The sequence below is a fragment of the Chiloscyllium punctatum genome, chromosome 8, assembly GCF_047496795.1.
Source record: "Chiloscyllium punctatum isolate Juve2018m chromosome 8, sChiPun1.3, whole genome shotgun sequence".
Lineage (NCBI taxonomy): Eukaryota > Metazoa > Chordata > Chondrichthyes > Orectolobiformes > Hemiscylliidae > Chiloscyllium > Chiloscyllium punctatum.
This window is the reverse complement of record NC_092746.1, coordinates 128837224-128861732: the sequence shown is the minus strand read 5'-3', so window position 1 is coordinate 128861732 and position 24509 is coordinate 128837224. Positions and strand designations below refer to the sequence as shown.

At 46.8% G+C, this 24509-nt stretch overlaps 1 protein-coding gene across 3 annotated transcripts; it reads right to left on the bottom strand.

The window, feature by feature from the left end:
• Positions 1-8261: 8261 nt before the first annotated feature.
• On the bottom strand, positions 8262-24503 carry LOC140480903 (uncharacterized). 3 transcript variants are annotated; one of them, XM_072576479.1, is made up of 7 exons: positions 24376-24503; positions 22421-22454; positions 21158-21277; positions 19151-19335; positions 18451-18668; positions 9955-10008; positions 8262-9197 (listed from the first exon to the last, which is right to left on the bottom strand). In XM_072576479.1, the coding sequence occupies exons 1-7, from the start codon at positions 24496-24498 to the stop codon at positions 9128-9130; spliced, it is 804 nt and encodes a 267-aa protein (XP_072432580.1). In that variant the 5' UTR covers positions 24499-24503; the 3' UTR covers positions 8262-9127. The 3 variants fall into 3 exon arrangements, with proteins under 3 accessions (XP_072432580.1, XP_072432579.1, XP_072432581.1); XM_072576478.1 differs by lacking the exons at positions 8262-9197; positions 9955-10008 and adding an exon at positions 12540-12699; XM_072576480.1 differs by lacking the exons at positions 8262-9197; positions 9955-10008 and adding an exon at positions 17306-17404.
• Positions 24504-24509: the final 6 nt, after the last annotated feature.

Below are 24509 nucleotides of genomic sequence, written 5' to 3'. Positions count from 1 at the left end.
TTGGCGTATAAATTGTTCAGTTTATATTTAGAAAGTGTGAAAAAGTGATCAGGTGTACAATTTGTACACTAAATTTTCTGGTGATTTGGTTTGACAGCTCCTTGGTTCTTTTCGTTGTTTCCTTTGGAGTATTTTTACATATTTGAACTAATGCACAAGGTGGGTGCACTCTGTGGTATACTTGGTGCCTGTCTGCAGTCTCAGTCTTAGTCCGACTTCTGCCAGCCCGTGTTTGTAACCACCTCTTCCTCAACTCAATATTGACAGAAAGCTGTGTAAGGTGCTCAGCTACTCCATTGTTTGGTGTCTCTGCAATTCAGCTCATGCATTATTTAAGAGAAAGGCTACATCACAGAGTAGGAGGGTGTAGTTCTCCAATTAAATTCCAAGTTTGGTGCATTTTGCTGTGGTGCAAATCACCCAGTCTTTCATTGCCATGAATAAGGTTGGATAAGAGATACTGTTTGTGCTATTGATTGCAGGCCCTGTCTGCCTTCAGTTTTATTCATAGGTTGTGAACATTAGTGGCTGTCATTGCCCATTTCTGATTACCAGGAGGAGGTGGTGGTCAGCTGCCAGTTTATGATTCAAGGCTGACCCTGAACTAAAGAATGCAAATGGTCTACAGCCAGTGGGAATAGACCATTCTCCCAAGCACCCTCTGCTGGGGTCTAATACATCATTACGACCCGATTACAGATAACTTGGTTATTGCTTTCATGTCTTCACTTCCTTCCCTTGCAGGTTAGGGGAAGGATTCACAGTAACCTTAGTAACAATCTGGCAGGCCACAATGTCCATGGGTGAAATGGAGACAAGGTTAAACCTATACAGCTAGACGTTCATTGACTCCCATGACCCATACAAGAACTGGCACTAAAGGACCTCACATACCTACTCACCATTGTAAGTATCCTGTTAGTTATCAGATGAGAATTCAGAGCTTAATCTCCCATCTCCTTGTGATTGTTTGTTGAGAGTTTTGGATCCTGCATTCCCAGGTGAAAAGTGAAACCCAAGGCTAGCCATCCTATCCATTGGTCATTTACAACCCTTTCCTACTTCTTGAACAGTGGATGGCAGGTAGGAAAAGTAATTTAACCTATTAATATCGAAAACCCTCAACAGAAAAAATTGGTGGAAAAATAAATATGTAGGGACAGAGCATGGTCCCTCCATCCCCCACTTCTTAACCAAGTGTTTTAAAGAAAGGTGTTTTAAACCCCTGGAGTTCGGCAACTCTCAAAACAGGCATAACTCAGGGTTCACTTTAAATTAAAAGAATAAATATTGTTTCTGAACACCCAAATAGTATTGCAATAGCATCTATTCATGACATACACAAGAAAGGCTGATTATAAATGAAGTAGCACAAACTTGCATGTTTTTATTGCTCCTTTCTCAAGGCAAGTGCTGTAAATGGATGCAAAGCTAGTGATTCTCTCTTGGTTCACAAAAATTGGACTTTGGATATCTCTAGCAATTAGTTCAGTGTCTTACTCCTGACAAAGGGCTTGGTTCTGCAAATTTGTAGGAAATAGGATAACCCCACTTTATCTGCTGGTAAACATAGAGGAACCTCGATTACCTGAAGGACACAGACGGGGAGTATTTTGTTCGGTTAATCGAATTCTGGATGATCGAATGCTGGTAACATAGTTCAGCCAAGCATCTTCCTGCAAAATGACTGTATCTACAGCAAGTGGACCCAACTTTAGTTCCTTGAAAACCGCGTTAGGGAACTGAAGCTGGATGAACTTCGGATCATTCGGGAGGCGGAGGGAGTTATTGAGAGGAGTTACAAGGAGGTAGTCACAACTCAGGTAAAACAAGGTAGATGGCTTACCATCAGGGGTCAGAAAGGGAACCGGCAGGCAGTGCAGGGATCCTTTGTGGCAATTCACCTCAACAACAAGTATACCATTTTGGATTCTGTTGTTTGAGGGGGGGGGGGGTGTGGAACAACTTACTAGGGATAAGCAATGGGGTACAGGTCTCTGGCACAGAGTCTGTCCCTGTGGCTCAGAAGGGAAGGGGAAAGAGGAGCAGAGCTTTAGTCTTTGGGTACTCCATAGTTAGGGGACAGATAGGAGAACGAGAGAGACTCACACTTGGTGTATTGCCTCCCAGGTGCCAGGCTTCGTGATGTCTTTGTGTTTTCGGGATCCTTGCAGGGGAGGGAAAGCAGCCCAAGTCGTGTCCACATAGGCACTAACAACATAGGTACTAACGACATAGGCAGGAAGAGAGATGGAGATTTAAGGCAGAAATTCATGGAGCTCAATTTATACAGTTATCTTCTCTGATTTGTTACCCATAACATGCGTTAGCAAGGCGAGGCGTGGGGAGAGAGGAGTTGAACATGTGGCTACAGGGATGGTGCAGAGGGGAGGGTTTTGGATTCCTGAATAATTGGGGCGCTTTCTGGGGTAGTTAAGAACCTCTACAAACAGGATGGTCTTCACCTGAACCAGAGGGATAGCAATATTCTGGGCTAGGGAGGGGAGAAAGAGTTTGCTAATGTTCTTCAGGTAGATTTAAACTAATTCTGTAGGGGGATGGGAACCTAAATTGTATTTGAGTGTAGACCACAAGACATAGGAGTGGAAGTAAGGCCATTCGGCCCGTTGAGTCTACTCTGCCATTCAATAATGGTTGATGGGCATTTCAACACCACTTACCTGCACTCTCCCCGTATCCTTTAATTCCTTGCGAGATCAAGAATTTATCAATCTCTGCCTTGAAGACATTTACTGTCCCGGTCTCCACTGCACTCCGTGGCAGTGAATTCCACAGGCCCACCACTCTCTGGCTGAAGAAATGTCTCCTCATTTCTGTTCTAAATTGACCCCCTCTAATTCTAAGGCTGTGCCTAGGGGTCCTAGTCTCCCCAACTAACGGATACAACTTCCCAGCATCCACCCTTTCTAAGCCATGCATTATCTTGTAAGTTTCTATTAGATCTCCCGTCAACATTCTAAACTCTAATGAATACAATCCCAGGATCTTCAGCCATTCATCGTATGTTAGGCCTAACATTCCAGGGATCATCCATGTGAATCTCTGTTGGACACGTTGCAGTGCCAGTATGCCCTCCCTAAGATGTGGGGCCAAGAATTGGACACAGTATTCTAAATGGGGCCTAACTAGAGCTTTTTAAAGTCTACATAGCACATCGCTGCTTTTACATTCCAACTTTCTTGAGATTAATGACTACATTTGCTTTCTTAACCATGGACTCAACCTGAAAGTCAACCTTTAGAGAATCCTGGACTAGTACTCCCAGATCCCTTTGTACTTTGGCTTTATGAATTTTCTCACAGTTTAGAAAATAGTCCATGCCTCTATTCATTTTTCCAAAGTGAAAGTAGGAAGGTCCGAAATAAGGTTTCAGGGTCGCAAGAGGGCATCAGCAAGAAAAACGTTGGTTTCAAGTGTGTTTATTTCAATGCCAGGAGCATCCGGAATAAGGTGGGTGAACTTGCAGCATGAGTTGGTACCTGGGATTTTGATGCTGTGGCCATTTCAGAGACATGGGTAGAGCAGGGATAGGAATGGCTGTTGCAGGTTCCAGGATTCAAATGTTTCAGTAAGATCAGGGAAGATGGTAAGAGATGGGGGTGTGGCATTGTTAGTCAAGGACAGTATTACTGCTGCAGAAAGGACATTTGAGTACTTGTGTACTGAGGTAGCATGGGCTGAGGTTAGAAACAGGAAAGGAGAGATCACCTTGTTGGGAGTTTTCCATAGTCCTTTGAATAGTTCCAGAGATATAGAGGAAAGGATAATAAAGATGATTCTCGATAGGAGCGACAGTGACAGAGTAGTTGTTATAGGGACGTCAACTTTCCAAATATTGACTGGGAAAACTATAGTTCAAGTACTTTAGATGTAAACAGGCCAAAAAGAGGCGCGGTCACATTAGATTTGGTATTGGCTAATGAACCCAGCCAGGTGAGAGATTTGGAGGAAGGTGAGTACTTGGGTGATATAGACCACAATTTGGTTATGTTTACAACAGCAATGGGCAGGGATAGGTATATACCACAGGGAAAGAGCTACAGCTGGCAATTACAATGCGATCAGACAAGATTTAGGATGCATAGAATGGCAAAGGAAACTGCAGGGCATAGGCACAATTGAAATGTGGAGCATGTTCGAGGAACAGCTTCTGTGTCTCCTTAATATGTATGTACCTGTCAGACAGGGAGGAAGTTGTCGAGCGCAGGAACCATGGTTCACTAAGGAAGTTGAATCTTGTTAAGGGGAAGAAAGAAGACTTATGTTAGGATGAGATGTGAAGGCTCAGTTAGGGCAATTGAGTTACAAAGTAGCCAGGAAAAACCTAGAGAGAGAGCTAAGACAAGTGAGGAGGGGACATGAGTTGTTGGCAGATAGGATCAGGGAAAACCCTAAAGCTTTCAACAAGTATATAGGGGATAAAAGAATGACTGGAGTAAAATTAGGGCCAATCAAGGACAGTAATGGGAAGTTGTGCGTGAAGTCAGAGGAGATAGGGGAAGTGCTAAATGAATATTTTGAGTCAGTACTCACACTAGAAAAATATTATGTTTTTGAGAATACTGAGAAACAGACTATTAGAATAGATGGGATTGAGGTTCACAAGGAGGTGGTGTTAGAAATTCTGAAAAGTGTGAAAATAGATAAAACCCCTGGGCCAGATGGGATTTATCCTAGGATTATCTGGGAAACCAGGGAGATTGCCAAGCCTTTGATCTTTATGTCGTCATTGTCTACAGGAATAGTACCAGAAAACTGGAGGATAGCAAATGTTCCCTTGTTCAAGAAGGGGAATAGAGACAACCCTGGAAACCAGTGAGCCTTACTTCAGTTGTGGGTAAAGTGTTGGAAAAGGTGAATAGGATTTATAATCGTTTAGAGAGGAATAAGTTGATTAGGGATAATCAACACAGTTTTGTGAAATGTAGGTCGTGCATCACAAATCTTAAGAGTTCTTTGAGAAGGTGACCAAACAGGTGAGTGAGGGTAAAGGCGTTAATGTGGTGTATATGGATTTCAGTAAGGAATTTGATAAGGTTCCCCATGGTAGGCTACTGCACAAAATAAAGAGGCATGGGATTAAACAGTTTGGATCAGAAATTGGCTAGTTGAAAGGGTGGTGGTTGAAATCCTGGAGCTCAGTTACTTAGTGGGGTACTGAAAGGATCTGGTTTGGGTCCATGTTCATAAATGACCTGGATGAGGATGTAAAAGGATGGGTTAGTAAATTTGCAACGACACTAAGGTCAGTGCAGTTGTGGATAGTGCCGAAGGATGTTGTAGGTTACAGAGGGACATGGATAAGCTGCAGAGCAGGGCTGAGAGGTGGCAAATGGAGTTTAATGCAGAAAAGTGAGAGGTGATTCACTTTGGAAGGAGTAACAGGAATACAGACTACTGGGCAAATGGCAAGATTCTTGGTAGTGTAGATGAGCAGAGAGATCTTGGTGTCCACGTACATAGATCCCTCAAAGTTGCCACTCAGGTTGATAGGGCTGTAAAGAAGGCAGATGGTGTGCTAGCTTTTATTAGTAGAGGTATTGTGTTTAGGAACCATGAGATCATGCTGCAGCTGTACAAAACTCTGGTGCAGCCGCACTTGAGGAGTGTTGCGTGCAGTTCTGGTCACCGCATTATATGAAGGATGTGGAAGCTTTGGAAAGGGTTCTGAGGAGATTTATGAGGATGTTGCCTGGTATGAAGGGAAGGTCTTACGAGGAAAGGTTGAGGAACTTAATGCTGTAATGTACTAGATAGGAACAAAAATTGTAATTTTTCCAGCAATTTTGGTTTTTGTTTCTGGTTTCCAACATCCAATGTTCTTCCCATTTCTTTTATATACGAGGTAGGGTCCTATTGAATAGAATCTCCTCGCTGAGGTTGCTTTGTGTCCCACACTGACAGACCTGCTACTCAAAATGTGAGTGAAGACTCGGTTTCTTCCTCCCATAATCTTTATTTAATCTTATAGGAAATGGGTGTCACTGGGTGGGCCAGCATTTTATTGAGCATCCCTTGTTGTCCTTGAGAAAATGATTTGGAGGTGCCGGTGTTGGACTGGGGAGGGCAAAGTTAAAAAATCACAACACCAGGTTTATTTGGAAGCACTAGCTTTTGAGGCGCTACCGTTTCCATCAGGTGGTTGTAGAACAGGACAGAATTTATAGCAAGGGGTTAGTTCATGGAGCTGTAGTGATATATTAAAACACATTTAGATTAAGTCTTTCATGTTTTAGAATGGGATATGCTAGTTTTGGTTCTTTAATATGTAAATCCCAGAACTCCTTTTAAGTTACATTCTGAACATAGCTTCAGCTTTCCCAACAATAGGTATCATCTCAGCTCAGACAATGCACTAAAGGTGTTCCATTTCTAAATTGGAACTTACAGAATCTTACATGGATTTATGCAGTTTTTGAGAAAAATAAAATGCAATTCTGCAAATACAAATTCACCTTACATACACGCATACAGACCCTCATACACACAAACATGCACATTCCCCCTGCACTCACCCTCTCACGGGCTTATACCCCATCACACACACACACACACACTCTCTTTCACATGCACTCACACCCACATGCCTGCACATGTGCACCTAAGTTTATGGGGTGAAGTTGTATTTGCAGAATTGCATTTATTTTGCTCAAAAACTGCATAAATCCATGTAAGATTCTGTAAATCTCACTTTAGAAATGGAACCAGTCTGAATCAATGCTGGGACACAGACAGACTTTAACCTGATTTGGAGATGCCGGTGTTGGACTGGGGTGTACAACGTCAAAAATCACACAACACCAAGTTATAGTCCAACAGGTTTAATTGGAAGCACTAGCTTTCGGAGTGCCACTCAACAGGTGATAGTGGAGGGGCGCTCCGAAAGCTAGTGTGCTTCCAATTAAACCTGTTGGACTATAACCTGGTGTTGTGTGATTTTAGACTTTAACCTCACACCATTAATGCATTGTCTGAGCTGAGATGACACCTATTGTTGGGAAAGCTGAAGCTATTTTGAGAATGTAACTTAAAAGGAGTTCTGGGATTTACATATTAAATAACCAAAACTAGCATATCCCATTCTAAAAGATGAAAGACTTAATCTAAATGTGTTTAATATATGGAGGTGAACATGCAGAGGGTGGTGTTCCCATGTATCTACTGCCCTTGTGTTTATAGATGGAAGTGGTCTTGGGTTTGGAAGATGCCGTCTAAGGACCTTTGGTGAATTTCTGCAGTACAATTTTGAGATAGTACATACAGTTGCTACTGAGTGTCAGTGGTGGAGGTGCCTAAATATAGTGGCTACAAGTATAGATCAGAGACTAGGAATCCTGTTCTTTACAACCCGACTCCCGAAAGCCTGTCCATAATGTACAAGGCACAAGTCAGGAGTGTGATGGAATACCTAGAACATAAAACAGTACAGGCCTTTCAGATTAGATTACTTACAGTGTGGAAACAGGCCCTTCGGCCCAACAAGTCCACACCAACCCGCCGAAGCACAACCCACCCAGACCCATTCCCCTACATTTACCCCTTCACCTAACACTACGGGCAATTTAGCATGGCCAATTCACCTGACCTGCACATCTTTGGACTGTGGGAGGAAACTGGAGCACCTGAAGGAAACCCACGCAGACACGGGGAGAATGTGCAAACTCCACACAGAGAGTCGCCTGAGGCGGGAATTTATCCTACTCTAACATCAGACTAACCTGCATACCCTTCATTGTACTATCTTCAATGTATCTATTCAAGAGTCACTTCAAGAGTCCCTAATGTCTCTGACTCTACTACCATTACTGGCAGTGCATTCCACACACCCACCACACTCTGTGTAAAGAACCTACCTCTGACATCTCCCCTATACCTTCCCCCAATCACCTTAAAATTATGTCCTCTTGTGATAGCCATTTCCACATTGGGGAAAGGCTATCTACTCTATGGCTCTCAACATCTTGTACACCTTTATCAAGTTGCCTTTCATCCTTCTTCGCACCAATGAGAAAAGCCCTAGCTCCCTCAACCTTTCTTCTAAGATTTGTCCTCCAGTCCAGGTAGCATCCTGGTAAATCTCCTCTACATCCTCTTTAAAGCTTTCACATCCTTCCTATAATGAGGCGACCAGAACTGAACATAATATTCCAAGTGTGATCTAACCAGGGCTCTATAGAGCTGCAGCATAGCCTCACAGCTCTTAAACTTGATTCCCCCTTACAAATGAAAGACACAAAGCAGCAAATAATCTTTGGTTCAATAAATTCCAACCATTGTCATCTCAGTTACAGACAAAGTCTAAAACAGAACCAGCAGCATCAATTAGTGAAATAATTCATAAACCTCGCTTGAACAGTGGTAAATCAGCCTCTGCTGTAATTTAGGAAGCAAGCCTGCCAATTTGTGCACAGCAAGATCCCACACACAGCAACACGATAATGATCAAAGGGATTTCTTTTTAAAAATATCCTGCTCTTAAACATAGTGGCAGTGCGATTATTACAATCACTTTAAGGCAGACAGGACATAAAATAGTGCAGACATCTGTAACCACCTCCCTCCAGGGAAGTGACACTCACTCAATCCAAGGACCTGCTGTTCATTTTAACAAGTGCAAATTCAAATAACCAATCAATACAAAAAAATCAGAACTCCAAACTGGGAGAGTGGAGGTTTTTTTTTCTAGCAGTTTTAAATGATTGGAAGCTGGGTTTCCACTCACGGGTTAATCAGTCTCATTCAGCCACTGCTGATCATATAAACTGGAGCTCAGATGAACACACAACCTCAGGTCAAACCATCCTGGATCTGCAAAGATTTGCATCAAAAAGTTTGTTGCAGAGTTTCTCAGAACGGCACTGAGATCAGGCAACAACGATATTGGAAAGCCTATGACAGCAGAATTACACAGAGTGAAGATCACTCAAGCCAACAGCAGCAGCAGCATGGTACAACTTGACAGCTTGGGGGATGTGAACGCTGTGCAATAGGAACAGATCTGAGAAGGATTATATGCAGCAAGCTGACAACTAGCAGATAGAGGTCAGACCAGAGAGCAGTCTGGTCATCTGTTCTGAACATCAATCCCAGCTCCCCAATTAGCCAGTCAATGATTCTCAAAATCCACACTTTTGGTCTTCTCCAGGCGTTCCTGCATTAATACAGGTGGTTGGGATCTGCAGAGAGACACAAAATTAAAATCAGGAAAGACATCCACAACAATTCCTGAAATTAACCCAATCTGACCTCACTATTGCCATTAATACAACCACAGCAGCGTGGTCAACAATTCACATTCCATCCCAGTAGCTCATGGGTTCAGTTTCTTCAGGAAATAGATCACAAAAGTCCAGTGATACACACAGTCTGAATGATGAGGGAGCGCCGCACTGTCGGAGGGTCAGCGCTGAGGGAGTGCCGCACTGTCGGAGGGTCAGCGCTGAGGGAGCGCCGCAATGTCGGAGGGTCAGCGCTGAGGGAGCGCCGCACTGTCGGAGGGTCAGCGCTGAGGGCGCGCCGCACTGTCGGAGGGTCAGCGCTGCACTGTTGGAGGGATAAGACCCTGTCTGCCTTAAAGTGGTTGTGATAATCCCACAGCCACTATCTTTAACAGCAAGGTATTTTTGTCCTGTGGCCTGACCAATTGTCATTCCTCTGATCACCATCACGCTGTGTGTGGGATCTTGCTGTGCACACAAATGGTGGAGTGTTTCCTACAAACAGTGAGATACTGGGGACCTGTAAGATGCTACAGAAACAGAAATCTGATACTTGCTTTTGATTCAAGATTTGAAAACCTTTTGCTTATGGATTGCTCTGGATCTCCTGCTAGAAACAAACTGAAAGCTGAGCCTCTGGATGGAGGCCTGAGGGAGGGTAGTGCAGGATTCCTCCGGGATAATGGGTCTTGGCCCACAGTCAGTCAGCACTTACCTGTCAATCCAATCCTGGGAGAAGCCAGAACGCTGCTCCTGCGTCTTCTCCTTCCTGAGAGGATGAAAAAGATGGGAAGGTAAACCACTCGCTGGATAATTGTTGTTTTAAACAGTGACACAATGCGAACCAGCCCAGCCCACTGCCCACATCCCCCCCACCCCCTCTCAGGCAGATACCAGGATTGCTGGAGGGTTGGAGGGGTTTCCCCACCATTGAACACCCTTCCGACTAAAACAGTGAACCATCCATCAACAGATTATCACAAGAATTAAGGTGCACAAAGGACAGCTATTAGCAACTGAAATCTCAAAAACCTAAATTTTTTAGCCACTCGCCATGTGTTCAGCACTTTGTGCCTAGTCCATGACCAAATGCAAGAAGATCTGGGCTATATCCAGACTTGGGCTGACAAGTGGCAAGCAACATGCACTGCACACAAATGCCAGGTTGTGACCATCACCAATAGGAGACAATCTAACCAGCAGCCCTTCACACTCAATGGTGTTACCATCACTAAATCCCACACTAACACCATCCTGGGGAGTACCATTGTCCAGAAAATCAATTGGACCCACCACATAAAGACAGTGTCTACGACACACAGTCAGAGGTTAGGAGATTCACCTCTATTACTCCCCAAAGCCTCCCCAGACTGTCTACAAGGGACAAGTCAGGAGTGTGATGGAATATTCTCTGCTTGTTATAATATCGGACCTGACCAATAAATTTGTTACAATCTGGCAGAAGATCAGCAAGTCGTTGATTTTAAGTTGATAACATGAGACCTCCAAAATACTGACAGCAAAGCTACAAGATTCCAGTTGTGAACAAAATCATCAATTATACCAAAACCTATAACAGCAATACACAATTCACAATATGTAGGCCATTCAGCCCCTCGATCCTTTTCCACGATTTAATACAATCCCCACTGATCTCACCTCAACCTCAATTCCATTTTCCTGCCCACTCTCCATAATCTTCAATTGGTTACTCATTAAAACTCGGTCTACCTCTTTAAACTGGCTCAATCACCCAGCATCCACACCACAGATTCACAATCCTTTAAATGAAGTAACTTCTCATCTAATTTAAATCTGTTACCTATTATCCTTAAACTATGTCCTCCCTTTCTATTGTGCTGTATGAGGAAACATCCATTCGATGTCGACTTTGTCAAACCCCTTTAGTATTTTATCATTGTTCTAAACTCCAGAGAGTATTGCCCTCAAACTCTCAAACTCTCAATCTCTCTTCGTAAGGCAAGCCTTTCATCTCTCAAAGTAATCCAGTGAACCTCCTCAACTACCTTCTTCCTCATGTAAGGGAACTAAAACAATATTCCAGATGCAGTCTCACCAGTGCCTTGTACTACTGGAAAAATCCTCTCTAAACAACTTATATTCTAACATCCAGAACTAACATGAGGCAACGGTAGATAACAAACAATGATCAAACAGCCCACAAAGCACATTTGATAAACAGATCCTACAGATATCTTAGCAACTCACTCCAGATGTTAGTGATATGGTGGGTCATTAAATCTAATTAAAACTTGACAAGGGATTCCATCCCTTTATTTAATGACCTGGTCTTGAAGCTCCCTCAACAGCCACTCCACCCGGGAGCGCCTGAACAACTGCTCACATTCTGGTGGTTTATCTTCTCTGGGACGACATCTCTCTTGGTGACCCGGTGCAATTGAAATAATCTCTCAATGTCGGCAAAACTAAAGAACTGATCATTGACTTCAGAAAGAGGAGGACGACATACCCCCATCTACATCAACAGCGCTGAGATCGAGAGGATGGAGAGTGTCAGGTCCCTCAGAGTGACAATAACTGACACAACCTGTCCTGGACCTCCCAGGTAAATGCGATGGTCAAGAAGGCACAACAATGCCTCTTCTTCCTCCGTGGGCTCAGGAAATGTGCCACGTCCAGAAGGACCCTCACCAACTTCTACAGATGCATCATTGAGAGCATAGTGTCCATGTGTATAACGGCCTGGTACGGCCACTGCTCTGCTCAGGACCGTAAGAAACTGGTGTGCACAATCAGACCATCACGGACGCACACACTAAACAACCCAATCTCCCTGTAGCCGACCATTTCAACTCTCCCTCCCACTGGGCGTCCTGGGCCACCTCCACTGCCAAATCCAAGCCACCCAACACCTGGAGGAAGAATACCTCATCTTCCACCTCAGGATCCTTCAATCACTTGGCATCGACATTGACTTCACTGGTTTCCAAATGTCCCTTTCCCCCACCCACCTCATCCCAGATCCATGCTCCGACTTGGCACCTCCCTCTTGAGCTGTCCATCTTCCTTCCTACCTATCCACTCCACTGACCCTATCACAAACTTCACCCACCTGCATTGACCTATCACCTTCCCAGCTACCACCCCCCCCAACCCCCATTTATCTCTCAGCTCCCTTCCGCGCGCACCCCCCAACATTCCTGATAAAGGGCTTATGCTCATTCCTGATAAAGGGCTTATCCACTTTCCTGCTCCTCGGATGCTGTGCTTTTCCAGCGCAACACTTTTCGACTCTAACCCTCCAGCATCTGCAGTACTCACTTTCTCTGATTTTCAGATATGCCCGAGATCCCCCACCCAGAGTACATTCTGTTCTCTTGCCGTCCTCAATGCTTCGTCTAGGTGTTGCTCAACATGGGGGAGTACCGATTTATCAGAGGAGGAGGATGGTTCATGGTAATCCTTGCCCATGTTTAACCTAAAGCCAAGAGACCTCATGAGATCTGGAGTCAAGGATGAGGACTCTCAGAGCAACTCCCTCCCGACTGTATCCCACTGTGCCGTGTCGCCCCCCACCCCCCCCCCCCCCCCAATTGATTAAATGACCACGTAAGCATAGAGGGTAAGAAGGTGGCACTGAGAGGGAAGAGCTGTGTGACTGCTGTCAATAAACCCCACTCAAAGGAAACAGAGCCTGGAATGCAGTTCACTGGGATCCTACCCAACACAGCCAGCTCCTTCAATAGTCACTCCCCCACCATCAATACACTGTAACAGCTGAAAGTCCTTCTATAAGAACTAACTCACCCAGGATTCTTACAGAGCACCTTCCAAACCAGCAACTTCCAGCACAGAGCAGTAGCTACATGGGAACACCACGGTCTGCACACTCCCCTCAGAGCCGCTCACTATCCAGACGTGGAAATATATTGCTGTTCCCTAAGTGTCACTGGGTCACAATCCAGGAACTAAAGGATTGCACTGGCTGATGGGAGCAGCTCACCATCACCTCCTCAAGAGCAAGGCCCCAGCTCCTCGAGACAGGCCCCAGCTCCTCGCTGGATCTCTCCAATTATTCCCAGTCTCATGCTGCATGGCTGGATCACTCCTTACACCTGAAATATGTATCCACTTTGTTCCCTGGTCAGTTAGTTAATATCTGTCCCCTGGTTAGCCCCTGCAGTGGATTCAACATTTTTGGATTTTCAGAAGGCATCGAGAGAGGATTGATCAACTAAGTGAACTTGGTTTTTGCCCACCCATAGCTATATCCCTCAGAGACTCTGTCATCCTCACTGTTGGCCTTTGCACCTAATTTAGGTCATCCACCAACTCTCCTCATTCCAGATTATAAATAACTGTGGCCCCAGCACTGATTCCTGAGGCACTCCACTAGTTTCATGTTGCCATCCTGAAAGTGCCCCTGTTATTCCGACCCTCTGTTTTGTATTAGTTAGCCAATCTTCTATCCATCCTCTACGCTCAACATCACAGGGTCTACTCTTACAAGCAGTTTCATGTGTGATCACTTATCAAAACGCCTTCTGAAAATACAAATATATTACATCCAGTATTTCTCCATTATTGATCCTGCTTGTTAACTCCTCAACGAATTCCAATAAATGTGTCAGGCATGATTTCCTCTCTGTGAAGCCACGCTGACCCTGCTGGATTATATTATATACATCTCAATGCTCTGCTATTACATCCTTTATAATAGACACTAACAGTTTCTCAATAACACACGTGAAGCTAACTGGCCTTTGGTTTGCCTGCATTTTTATGTAAAGGTGTTCCATTGGCAGTTTTCCAATCACAGAACAGAGCACAGAAGAGTACAATGCAGTACAGGCCCTTCGGCCCTCAATGTTGTGCTGAGCATTTATCACAATCTAAGATTAACCTAACCTCCACACCCTCAATTTACTGATGTCCATGTGCTTGTTCAGAAGTCACTTAAATGTCCCTATTGTCCCCGACTCTACCACCACTGGCAGTGCATTCCACTCACCCACCAGTCTCTGTGTAAAGAACCGACCTCTGACATCTCCCCTATACCTTCCCTCCAATCACCATAAAATTATGAGCCTTCATGACAGCTATTTCTGCCCTGGGGAAAAGTCTCTAGCTATCTATGCCTCTCATTACCTTGCATATCTCTATCCAGTCACCTCTCTTCCTTCTGCCCTCCAGTGTGGAAAGCCCTCGCTCACTCAACCTCTCTTCATAAAATAAGCCCTCCAATCCAGGCAACATCCTGGTAAATCTCCTCTGTACCCTCTCGAAAGCATCTACATCCTTCCTATAATGAGACGACTAGAACTGGACAGAACATTCCAAGAGAGGTTTAACCAGGGTTTCATAGAGCTGCAGCATAACCTTGCGGCTCTTAAACTCAATCTCCCTGTTAATCATATGCCTTCTTAACAACCCTATCAACTTGGGTGGCAACGTTCAGGGATCTATGTATGTGGACCCCAAGATCCTGCTGTTCCTCCACACTGCCAAGAATCCTGTCTTTAACCCCAGATTCAGCACTGAAATCCAACCTTCCAAAATGAATCACTTCGCATTTATCCAGGTTGAACTCCACCTGCCACTTCTCAGCCCAGCTCTGCATCCTCTCAATGTCTTGTTAGAGTCAGAGATGTACAGCACGGAAACAGACCCTTCGGTCCAACTCGTCCATGCTGACCAGATATCCTAACCTAACCTAATCCCATTTGCCAGCATTTAGCCCATATGCCTCCAAACCCTTCCTATTCATATAGCCACCCTGATGCCTTTTAAATGTTGCAATTGTACCAGTCTCCACCACTTCCTCTGGCAGCTCATTCCATACATGTACCACCCTCTGCATGAAAACATTGCCCCTTAGGTCTCTTTTATATCTTTCCCCTCTCACCCTAAACCTATGCCCACTAGTTCTGGATTCGTCCACTCCCATGGAAAAGACTTTGCCTATTTACCCTATTACATGCCCCTCATAATTTTATAAACCTCTATAAGGTCACCCCCTCAGCCTCCGACACTCTAGAGAAAACAGGCCCAGCCTATTCAGCCTCTCCCTATAGCTCAGATCCTTCAAACCTTGCAACATCCTTGTAAATCTTTTCTGAATCCTTTCAAGTTTCACAACATCCTTCTGATAGGAGAGAGACCAGAATTGCACACAATATCCCAACAGTGGCATAACCAATGTCTTGTACAGCCGCAACATGACCTCCCAATTCCTGTACTCAATACTCTGACCAATAAAGGAAAGCATACCAAATGTCTTCTTCACTATCCTATCTACCTGCGACTCCACTTTCAAGGAACTATGAACCTGCACTCCAAGGTCTCTTTGTTCAGCAACACTCCCTAGGACCTTACCATTCAGTGTATAAGTCCTGCTAAGATCTGCTTTCCCAAAATGCAGCACCTCACATTTATCGAAATTAAACTCCATCTGCCACTTCTCAGCCCATTGGCCCATCTGGTCCAGATCCTGTTGTAATCTGAGGTAACCCTCTTTGCTGTCCACTACACCACCAATTTTGGTGTCATCTGCAAACTTACTAACTGTATTTCTTATGTTCACATCCAATCATTTATGTAAATGACAAAAAGTAGAGGACCCAGCACCGATCCTTGTGGCACTCCACTGTTCACAGGCCTCCAGTCTGAAAAACAATCCTCCACCACCACCCTCTGTCTTCTACCTTTCAGCCAGTTCTATATCCAAATGGCTAGTTCGCCCTGTATTCTGTGAGACCTAACCTTGCTAACTAGTCTCCCATTGTCGAACTCCTTACTGAAGTCCATATAGATCACATCTACCACTCTGCCCTCATCAATCCTCTTTGTTACTTCTTCAAAAATCTCAATCAAGTTTGAGACACGATTTCCCATGCACAAAGCCATGTTGACTATCCCTAATCAGTCCTTGCCTTTCCAAATACATGTACATCCTGTCTCTCAGAATTCCCTCCAACAATTTGCCCACCACCGAGGTCAGGCTCACTGGTCTATAGTTCCCTGGCTTGTCCTTACCACCCTTCCTAAACAGTGGCACCACATTTGCCAACCTCCAGTCTTCTGGCACCTCACCTGTGACTATCGATGATACAAATATCTCAGCAAGGGGCCCAGCACTCACTTCTCTAGCTTCCCACAGAGTTCTCGGGTACACCTGATCAGGTCCTGGGGATTTATTCACCTTTACGATTTCAAAACATCCAGCACTTCCTCCTCTGTAATATGGACATTTTTTCAAGATGTCACCATCTATTTCTCCACATTCTAAATCTTCCATGTCCTTTTCCACAGTAAACATGATGCGAAATACTCATTAAATATGTTGTAGTCTGCAACAGCCCTCCACACTACCTATAACACCACTGACTTTTGTGTCATTGGCAAACATACTAACAGACCCTTCCACATCTTCATCTAAGTCATTTATGAAAACGACAAAGAGCAGAGGCCCAAAAACAAATCCCTGCGGGACACCACTGGTCACTGAGCTCCAGGTGGAATACTTTCTATCTACTACCACTCGCTGTCTTCTTTCAGCCAGCCAATTCTGTATCCAGACAGCCAAATTTCCCAAATCCTTTGGGACTTTGCCAGAATCTAAAGACTCCTGGATGATTACAAACACTGCATCCACAATGTCTGTGGCTACTTTCTTTTAATATCCTGGGATGCAAACCATGTGCTGGGATACTTCTCGGATCTTGGTGAGGAATTTGCAAGGTTAATGGAAACAAGGCAGGGATGTGGGACTACTTTTTCAAGGATTCGCCAAAAAGGGCAGACTGGCCTTTCACTGCATTCTAGTTGGTAGGGTCCTGAAAGCTAATTTGTTTGTAAAGAGATGTTGCAACTTCTGCAACATGACAGATTGCATGAATATAAGTTAGCTCGCTGAGCTGGAAGGTTTGTTTTCAGCCTTTTCGTCACCATGACGAGGTAACATTATCAGCAAGAGTCTCTGGTGAAGCACTGGTGGTATGTCCGCCTCTCTATTTATAGGGCTTGGTTTCCTAAGGGGGTGACGTCATTTCCATTTTTTTTTCAAGGGAAGGTAGATAGGATCTAAGTTGGTGTGTTTACTGGAGTTCTGGTTAGAATGCCAGGCCTGTAGGATTCCTCATGTGTGTCTTCGTTTCGCCTGTCTACTGCCTTCAAACCAGCGTCTACAGAAAAACAAACAGACCAAATACTTAACTTCAGGAGCAATCATCCCAACACCCACTAACGCAGCTTCATCAAGACATTATTTCAATGAGCTACATAACAGCAGCACCCAAGAACTACAAACAGCAGAAAAATATCTATACAACGTTTTCAAGAAAAACAGGTACCTGAGAAACACAATCTGCAGTTCTTCAGAAACAAACCCAAACAAGCAGATACAACCCAACCAAAAACTACAGCCACGTAACCTTACATCAAAGACATCTCAGAAATGACTTCCAGACGACTCAGACCCCTTGGCATCATGGTAGCCCACAAACCCACCAAAACAAATAAACAGCAACTAATGAACCTAAAGGATCCACTGGATCCCAGCAGCAAAACTAACATCATTTACGAGATACCATGGAAGAACTGTAGTAAAATACTACATCAGACAAACCAGCAGGAAACCTGCCACCTGGATACACGAACGAGCCACCAAATGTCCTGACTCACTCTCACTAGTTCCCATACATATAGACAAAGGAGGAGCCCACTTTGACTGGGACAACACATACATCCCTAGGACAGGCGAAACAAAGACACGCATGAGAATTCCTACAGGCTGGGCATTCTAACCAGAACTCCATCAATAAACACATCGATTCAGACCCCATCTACCTTCCCTAGAAGAGAAGAACTGGAAATGACATCAACCACGAAGAAACCAAGCCCTATAAAGAGAGAGGTGGGACATAGCACCACTGCCTCACTGATGATGTTACCTAGTCATGGTGACAAAACGTCTGAAAACAAGCCTTCCAGCTCAGCAAGCTAACTTACATATTTATCATCAACCTGAGCTACAAATCTTCTCAAAAACTGCTATGACAGATTGTGGTCTGTTCCCCCAGAGTCCCCCTGTTCTTGTGCCATCTTTAATTGTGCATGTTCTGGGGAACTCGGATCAGTCGATGGGTACAGTTCAGTGATTAAACAGGGCAGCTGGAGTTGGACAGAGGGGGACAGGGAAATACAATGGGGACAACAATCGAGAACTTACTTCAACACTGGGGGCTGTGTTTCAGTCTGGGCCTCATGTGAAGCCATTGACCAGTGAGATGGACACAGCAGGGTGGGAGAGACAGTAAACCTGTTGATCTCGGTCACATCATCATTCCACTGTCTCTTCCTGGTCTGCTGCCTCACGTTGACAAAGGAACTGGCCAAGTGGAAGGCAGGTTTGGGTCCAGTTTGTGTCCTCACATCCTGCTCCGGTGCCTGTGAAGTGAGAATTCAGAAAGAGTGACAGGTGAATGTACACTGGCCAAACCAGCTGCCTCCCTCCGAGAGCCCAGTAAGAGCCTGGAGACACTACCTTAGGAACACAGTAACATGAACCACAGACAAACAAAGTGAGGGCCAGCCCCAGATCCCAGGTTTGCAGTCTTCAGGAGAGTTCCACATTCTCAAAGTGGGATACTCTGTCGCCACCCAACTCCCAAGATAGAAACGATGAGTCCATAACCCAGACAGATTCCCCTGAGCAGTCAGGAATACAGTCAGAGGGTCAGCGCTGAGTGAGATATTTTACAGATTAAAGCTTCCTCCTCACTTTGCGCATTAATGTCTCGATGTTTTTTATCCTAAGTTTCTATCGTTTCCCCCATCCCTGCAGAACTGTAGCTCTCTCTCGGTATGGTAAGGCAGTGTCCTTCTGATCAGTCCTGCACCCTCAGGTGCCCAGAGGAATCGGGTGTTACCTCGATATCCGTCCCCTGGAAGGTCACGCTGAGAGAGTGCAGCCGCTCCACACCATGATGCAGCTCCAGCTTCCTGAACTCAGTGGATCCTCTGGTCTGACTGCAAACAGCATCCATCCACTCTCCAAACCCGGGGGCTGTTTGTTGCTCATCGAGAATCACAAGCACATCCCATTTGCTGCGTTCTGGGGAGTGGGGGAGGTGGCAGAGGCATAGAGTCATAGAGATGTACAGCACAGAAACAGACTCTTCAGTCCAACCCATCCATGCCGACCAGATATCCCAACCCAATCTAGTCCCACCTTCCAGCACCCGGCCCATAATCCCTCCAAACCCTTCCTATTCATATACCCATCCAAATGCCTCTTAAATGTTGCAATTGTACCAGCCTCCACCACATCCTCTGGCAGCTCATTCCATACACGTACCACCTTCTGCGTGAAAAAGTTGCCCCTTAGGTCTCTTGTATATCTTTCCCCTCTCACCCTGAACCTATGCCCTCTAGTTCTGGACTTCCCCACCCCAAGGAAAAGACTTTGTCTATTTATCCCATCCATGCCCCTCATGATTTTATAAACCTCTATAAGGTCACCCCTCAGCCTCCGACGCTCCAGGGAAAACAACCCCAGCCTGTTCAGCCTCTCCCTGTTGCTCAAGTCCTCCAACCCTGGCAACATCCTTGTAAATCTTTTCCAAAACCTTTCAAATTGAGGGTGGCACAGTAGCTCAGTGGTTAGCACTGCTGCCTCATAGCGCGAGGGACCCAGGTTCAATTCTATCCTTGGGCAACTGTCTGTGTGGAGTTTGCACATTTTGCCTGTGTCTTGGTGGGTTTCCTCTGGGTGCTCTGGTTTCCTGCCACAGTACAAAGATGCGCAGGTTAGGGTGGATTGGCCATGCTAAATTGCCCGTAGTGTTCAGGGGTGTGCAGGTTAGGTGCAATAAGGTAAAAACAATGACTGCAGATGCTGGAAACCAGATTCTGGATTAGTGGTGCTGGAAGAGCACAGCAGTTCAGGCAGCATCCAAGTAGCTTCGAAATCGACATTTCGGGCAAAAGCCCTTCATCAGGAATAGCACCACTCATCCAGAATCAGGTTAGGTGCAATAGTCAGGGGTAAATATAGAGTAATGATTAGGGGAATGGGTCAAGGTGGATTACTCTTCGGAGGGTCGGTGTGGACTTGTTGGGCTGAAGGGCCTGTTTCCACACTGTAGGGATTCTAATTCAAATTCTAATTCTTTAACATTTCCTACAGCAGACAGATCAGAACTGAATGCAGTATTCTAATAACGGCCGAACCAATGTCCTGTACAGATGCAACATGACCTCAATGCACTGATGAATAAAGGGAAAGACACCAAAGACCTTCATCACCATCCTGTCTACCTGTGTCTCCAGTTTCAAGCAGCTATGCGTGTGAGCCCCAAGGTCTCTTTGCTCAGTAACACCCCCCCAGGACCCAACCATGAACAGTAAACATGTTTGTTTGCCTTTCCAATATGCAATGCCTCACCCTTATCTAAATTAAACTCAATCAGATCGAGAGAGTGCAGGGATTAGAAACTAGGCACAGTTCAAGCCAGCAGTGAACCTGATGGGAAGGCAGTCATTCCCCACTCCCAACCCTGTACCCATCATTTCCCCTGGAGCCGCTAACCCTGAGGGTCTCCCACACTCTTACCCTCTCCCCGAGGACCCCTTAATCACAAACACCAGCCTGCCACCCATGCCTTCTCAATCAGCCATCACACCCCAGCAGCCAGGCCCCCTCCTGAACCACCTCCACTTCCCCCGATCCCTCTCCAAAAGCACCCGACCCCCTCCACCTCAGATTCCTCTCCAACAGGACGCTCCCACAACCCCCAATCACTCAGCCCCTCCCACCTTGCCCAGCCATCACTGGCAGACCCCATCTCTAACCCCAGCCCCACCACTTGGTCTCCCCCCCACCTCCACCTCCCCCACCCCGTTCCCCCCATACCCAGTTAAATCAGGCAACTGACCTTCACTGACCCCTGACCTCGGTTGCCCAGGATACAGGATGAAGAAGTGCATGTCGGGGCAGTAATCACAGGCTGCTAATGACTGGAATGGCATCACAATCTGCTTCGAGAACCCGGACACTGGAGAGAAACACACACACACTCACAGCAACACAACACCCCTCCCATCAGCAACCCCACCCTTACCCCACCTCAGAGGTCTCAACCCCAGCCCAGGGAGGGAGGGGGCCACACTCACCTCCAGCCACATCATCTCATTGGCCCCACTTAACCAATCCTCAACCCGAAACCCCAGCCCCTCACCGACCTGGATAGCTGGGGTTGGTGGGGGGGGGGGGGGGAAGGTCGATGAGAGAGAGGGGGGGAGGGGGGGGAGGGAACGGGAGGGGAGAGAGAGAGGGGGGGACGTCAAAGAGGTTGGGGGGGATAGAGAGGGGGCGGGGGGGATCGGGGAGGGGGGGGAAAGAGAGGGGGTTGTGGGGAGGTCGGGGGAGAGAGGGGAGAGAGAGGAGGGCAGGGGGAGGCCGGGGAGCGAGGGGAGATCGGGGAGAGGACAGGGGGAGATCGGTGAGAGAGCGAGGGTCAGGGGGGGTGGAAGTCGGGGAGAGGAGGGGGTTGGGGGGGGAAGAGAGAAGGGGGGGTCATGGGGAGGCTGTGGGTCGGGGATGGGGGAGGTCAGGGAGAGAGGGGGGGTTCGGGGAGAGTCGAGAGAGGGGGGTTGGGGAGAGAGAGAGAGAGAGCGCGAGAGAGAGAGAGAGAGAGAGAGAGAGAGAGACAGAAAAAGAGGGTGTGGGGGGAGGTCGGGGAGAGAGTAGGGGGGTCGTGGGGAGAGGGGGGGTTGCGGGGAGGTCAGAGGGAGTGGGGGGGAGTCGGGGGATAGAGAGGGGACGGGGAGGGGTCGGGGGGAGGTCGGGGAGAGAGAAGGTGAGGTCGGGGACAGGAGGGTTGGAGGGGAAGAGAGAGGGAGCGGTGTTTGGTGGGGGGGCTTGGTGGGCGGTGTTGGTCAGGGAAGAGGGGGTGAGGGGGGAGGAGAGGAACACGGACAGTTCATAGAATAAACACTGCTCTCCCCCTTCCCACTCCTGCCCCCTCCAACTAGCTCTCCACTCCTACACTGTCGGTCTGTTACACCCTTCCTTGTTCCCCACTCTTACTCCTCTCTCTCCCACCTGTCACGCTCCCTCAGCCCCTCTCTTGCTCTTCCCCCCCCCCCCCCCCCACCCCAGTTGAACACCCATTGACCCGTTCCGCTCTGACACTGACCTTCAAAGCTGAGAAAGACTTTATCCAAGAAGATCTGAAAAGGAGGAGAACACACTTAAGGTGAAGCAGATGCTGACAATGAAACTCCTGCTGACTGACTATAGCTCCAACCCTCAACCCCATGATCCTCTCCAGATTGATCTCAAACCTCTGTCACCTTGGTCTCGGCTCCACCCTCTCCAACTGGATCCTCAGCTTCCTGACCCACAGACTGCAGTCAGTGAAGATAGACAACAGGACCTCCCCCACAATAACCTCAGCACTGGAGGCCCCCAAGGATGCGTCCTCAGCCCCCTACCATACTCCCTGTACACCCACAACTGTGTAACCTAATCCCAAACAAACACCACCTCCAAGTTCACTGATGATATCACCATGGTAGGATAGATATCTAATGACGACGAGTCAGAATACAGAAAGGAGATCCAGGGCTTGGTGACGCGGTGCAACAGGAACTACCCGTCTCTCACCGTCGGCAAAACTAAAGAACTGATCATTGACTTCAGGATGAAATGAGGACATACCTCCATCTACATCAATGGAGCGGAGGTTGAGAGGGTGGAGAGGGTCAAGTCCCTCAGAGTGACGGTAACTGACAACCCGTCCTGGTCTTCCCACGTAGATGTGACGGTCAAGAAGGTACAACAACACCTCTTCCTCCTCGGGCAGCTCAGGAAATTCAGCGTGTCCACAAGGACCCTCACCAACGTCTCCAGGTACACCATTGAGAGCAGACTGTCCAGGTGGATAACAGCCTGGAACGGTAGCTGCTCTGCCCAGGACTGTAAGAAACTAGAGAAGGTGGTGTGCACAACCCAGACCATCACAGAGGCCAACCTTCCATCCATGGACTCCATTTACACGGCTCACTGCCACGGAAAGGTTACCAACATCATCAAAGACCCATCCCACCCTGGTAATGATCTCCTACACCCTCTTCCATCAGGTAGAAGGTACAGAAACCTGAACACACGCACCAACAGGTTCAGGAACAGCTTCCTCCTCTCCGTTATTAGACTGACGAACAGACTCTCTAACTTCAAATAACGCTGATCTTGCCGAGTGCACGCCCGGTGTATGATTTACTCTGTCTGAGTGTTTTTTCTCACCCTGTGATCGGTATGTCCCTGTTTACTATGATCTGCCTGTACTGTTTGTAAACAAAGATTTTCACTGTATCTCAGTACCTGTACAATAAATCACATCAAACCAGCATGTCACCGGCCCATTGTTCCTGGATCACAGTAACTCTGGTAGCACGGAAACAGTGAAAATTGCAAGAGACCATTCAGCCCTTTTAGCCTGCTGCACCTCTCAGTATGGTCACGTCCAACTCAGTGTCCAGCTCCTGCTTTCTCCCCTTACCCTTTGATCCCTTTTTAGCCCCAAGAACGACACATAACTCCTTCCAGGAAATACCCCAGATTTTGGCCCGGTTCTGTGGGGCTGAACCAGTGACTGATCAGGGAGGTCACTCACATTGTGTCCACAAACTATTTGTTCTTATTTGGTTGTCAGCTTCATTGGCTTCTCCAGTACTTATTGCCCATTCCTAATGGCCCTGGAGTAGGGTCAGCACTGGGACAACAACAAACACTTCTATTGATATAAGTAGCAGAAATGACCAGCAGCAGCACTGGACAGAATTATCCAGCGCTGAAATTGGGCCCATCGTGTCCTCAATGAGTCTGTGAAGAGCACCCCACACAGAGCCCCTGCCCTATCCCTGCAACCCCACATTTACCATGGCCAGCCCGCGGATCCTGCACACTGTGAGGGGGGAGCGAGGGGGTTGGCAGGGAGCGAGAGAGGGGGTGAGGAGCAAGAGAGGGAGCAAGGAACAAGAGAGGACACAGGGAACCGGGGGGGCGGGAAGCAGTTTGCTGGATGTGGAGATGTTGGGGGTTAGGCTTCATTCCCGTTCTCCGGACAGGTGAAGAGTGAGCTGCATGCACCTTGACTGAATCGGTCGGGGTTGCATTGAATTGACCGATCTTCATCATCTTGGCTTTTCCGAGGAACATTCGCAGCTCCTGAAGCGACGGGGTCTCCTCTTTGATAGGCTGCGTTGGGGACATGGTGGGATCTG

Excerpts from the sequence above, each read along its gene's own strand:
- LOC140480903 (XM_072576478.1), bottom strand. The coding sequence starts at position 24,498 with ATGTCCCCAACGCAGCCTATCAAAGAGGAGACCCCGTCGCTTCAGGAG. Across the intron at positions 21,278-22,420 it reads AGTCTTTCTCAGCTTTGAAG|TGTCCGGGTTCTCGAAGCAG; the intron begins GTCAGTGTCAGA and ends GTTTCTCTCCAG. Across the intron at positions 12,700-18,450 it reads ACACAGCCCCCAGTGTTGAA|GTTAAACATGGGCAAGGATT; the intron begins GTAAGTTCTCGA and ends TCTTGGCTTTAG.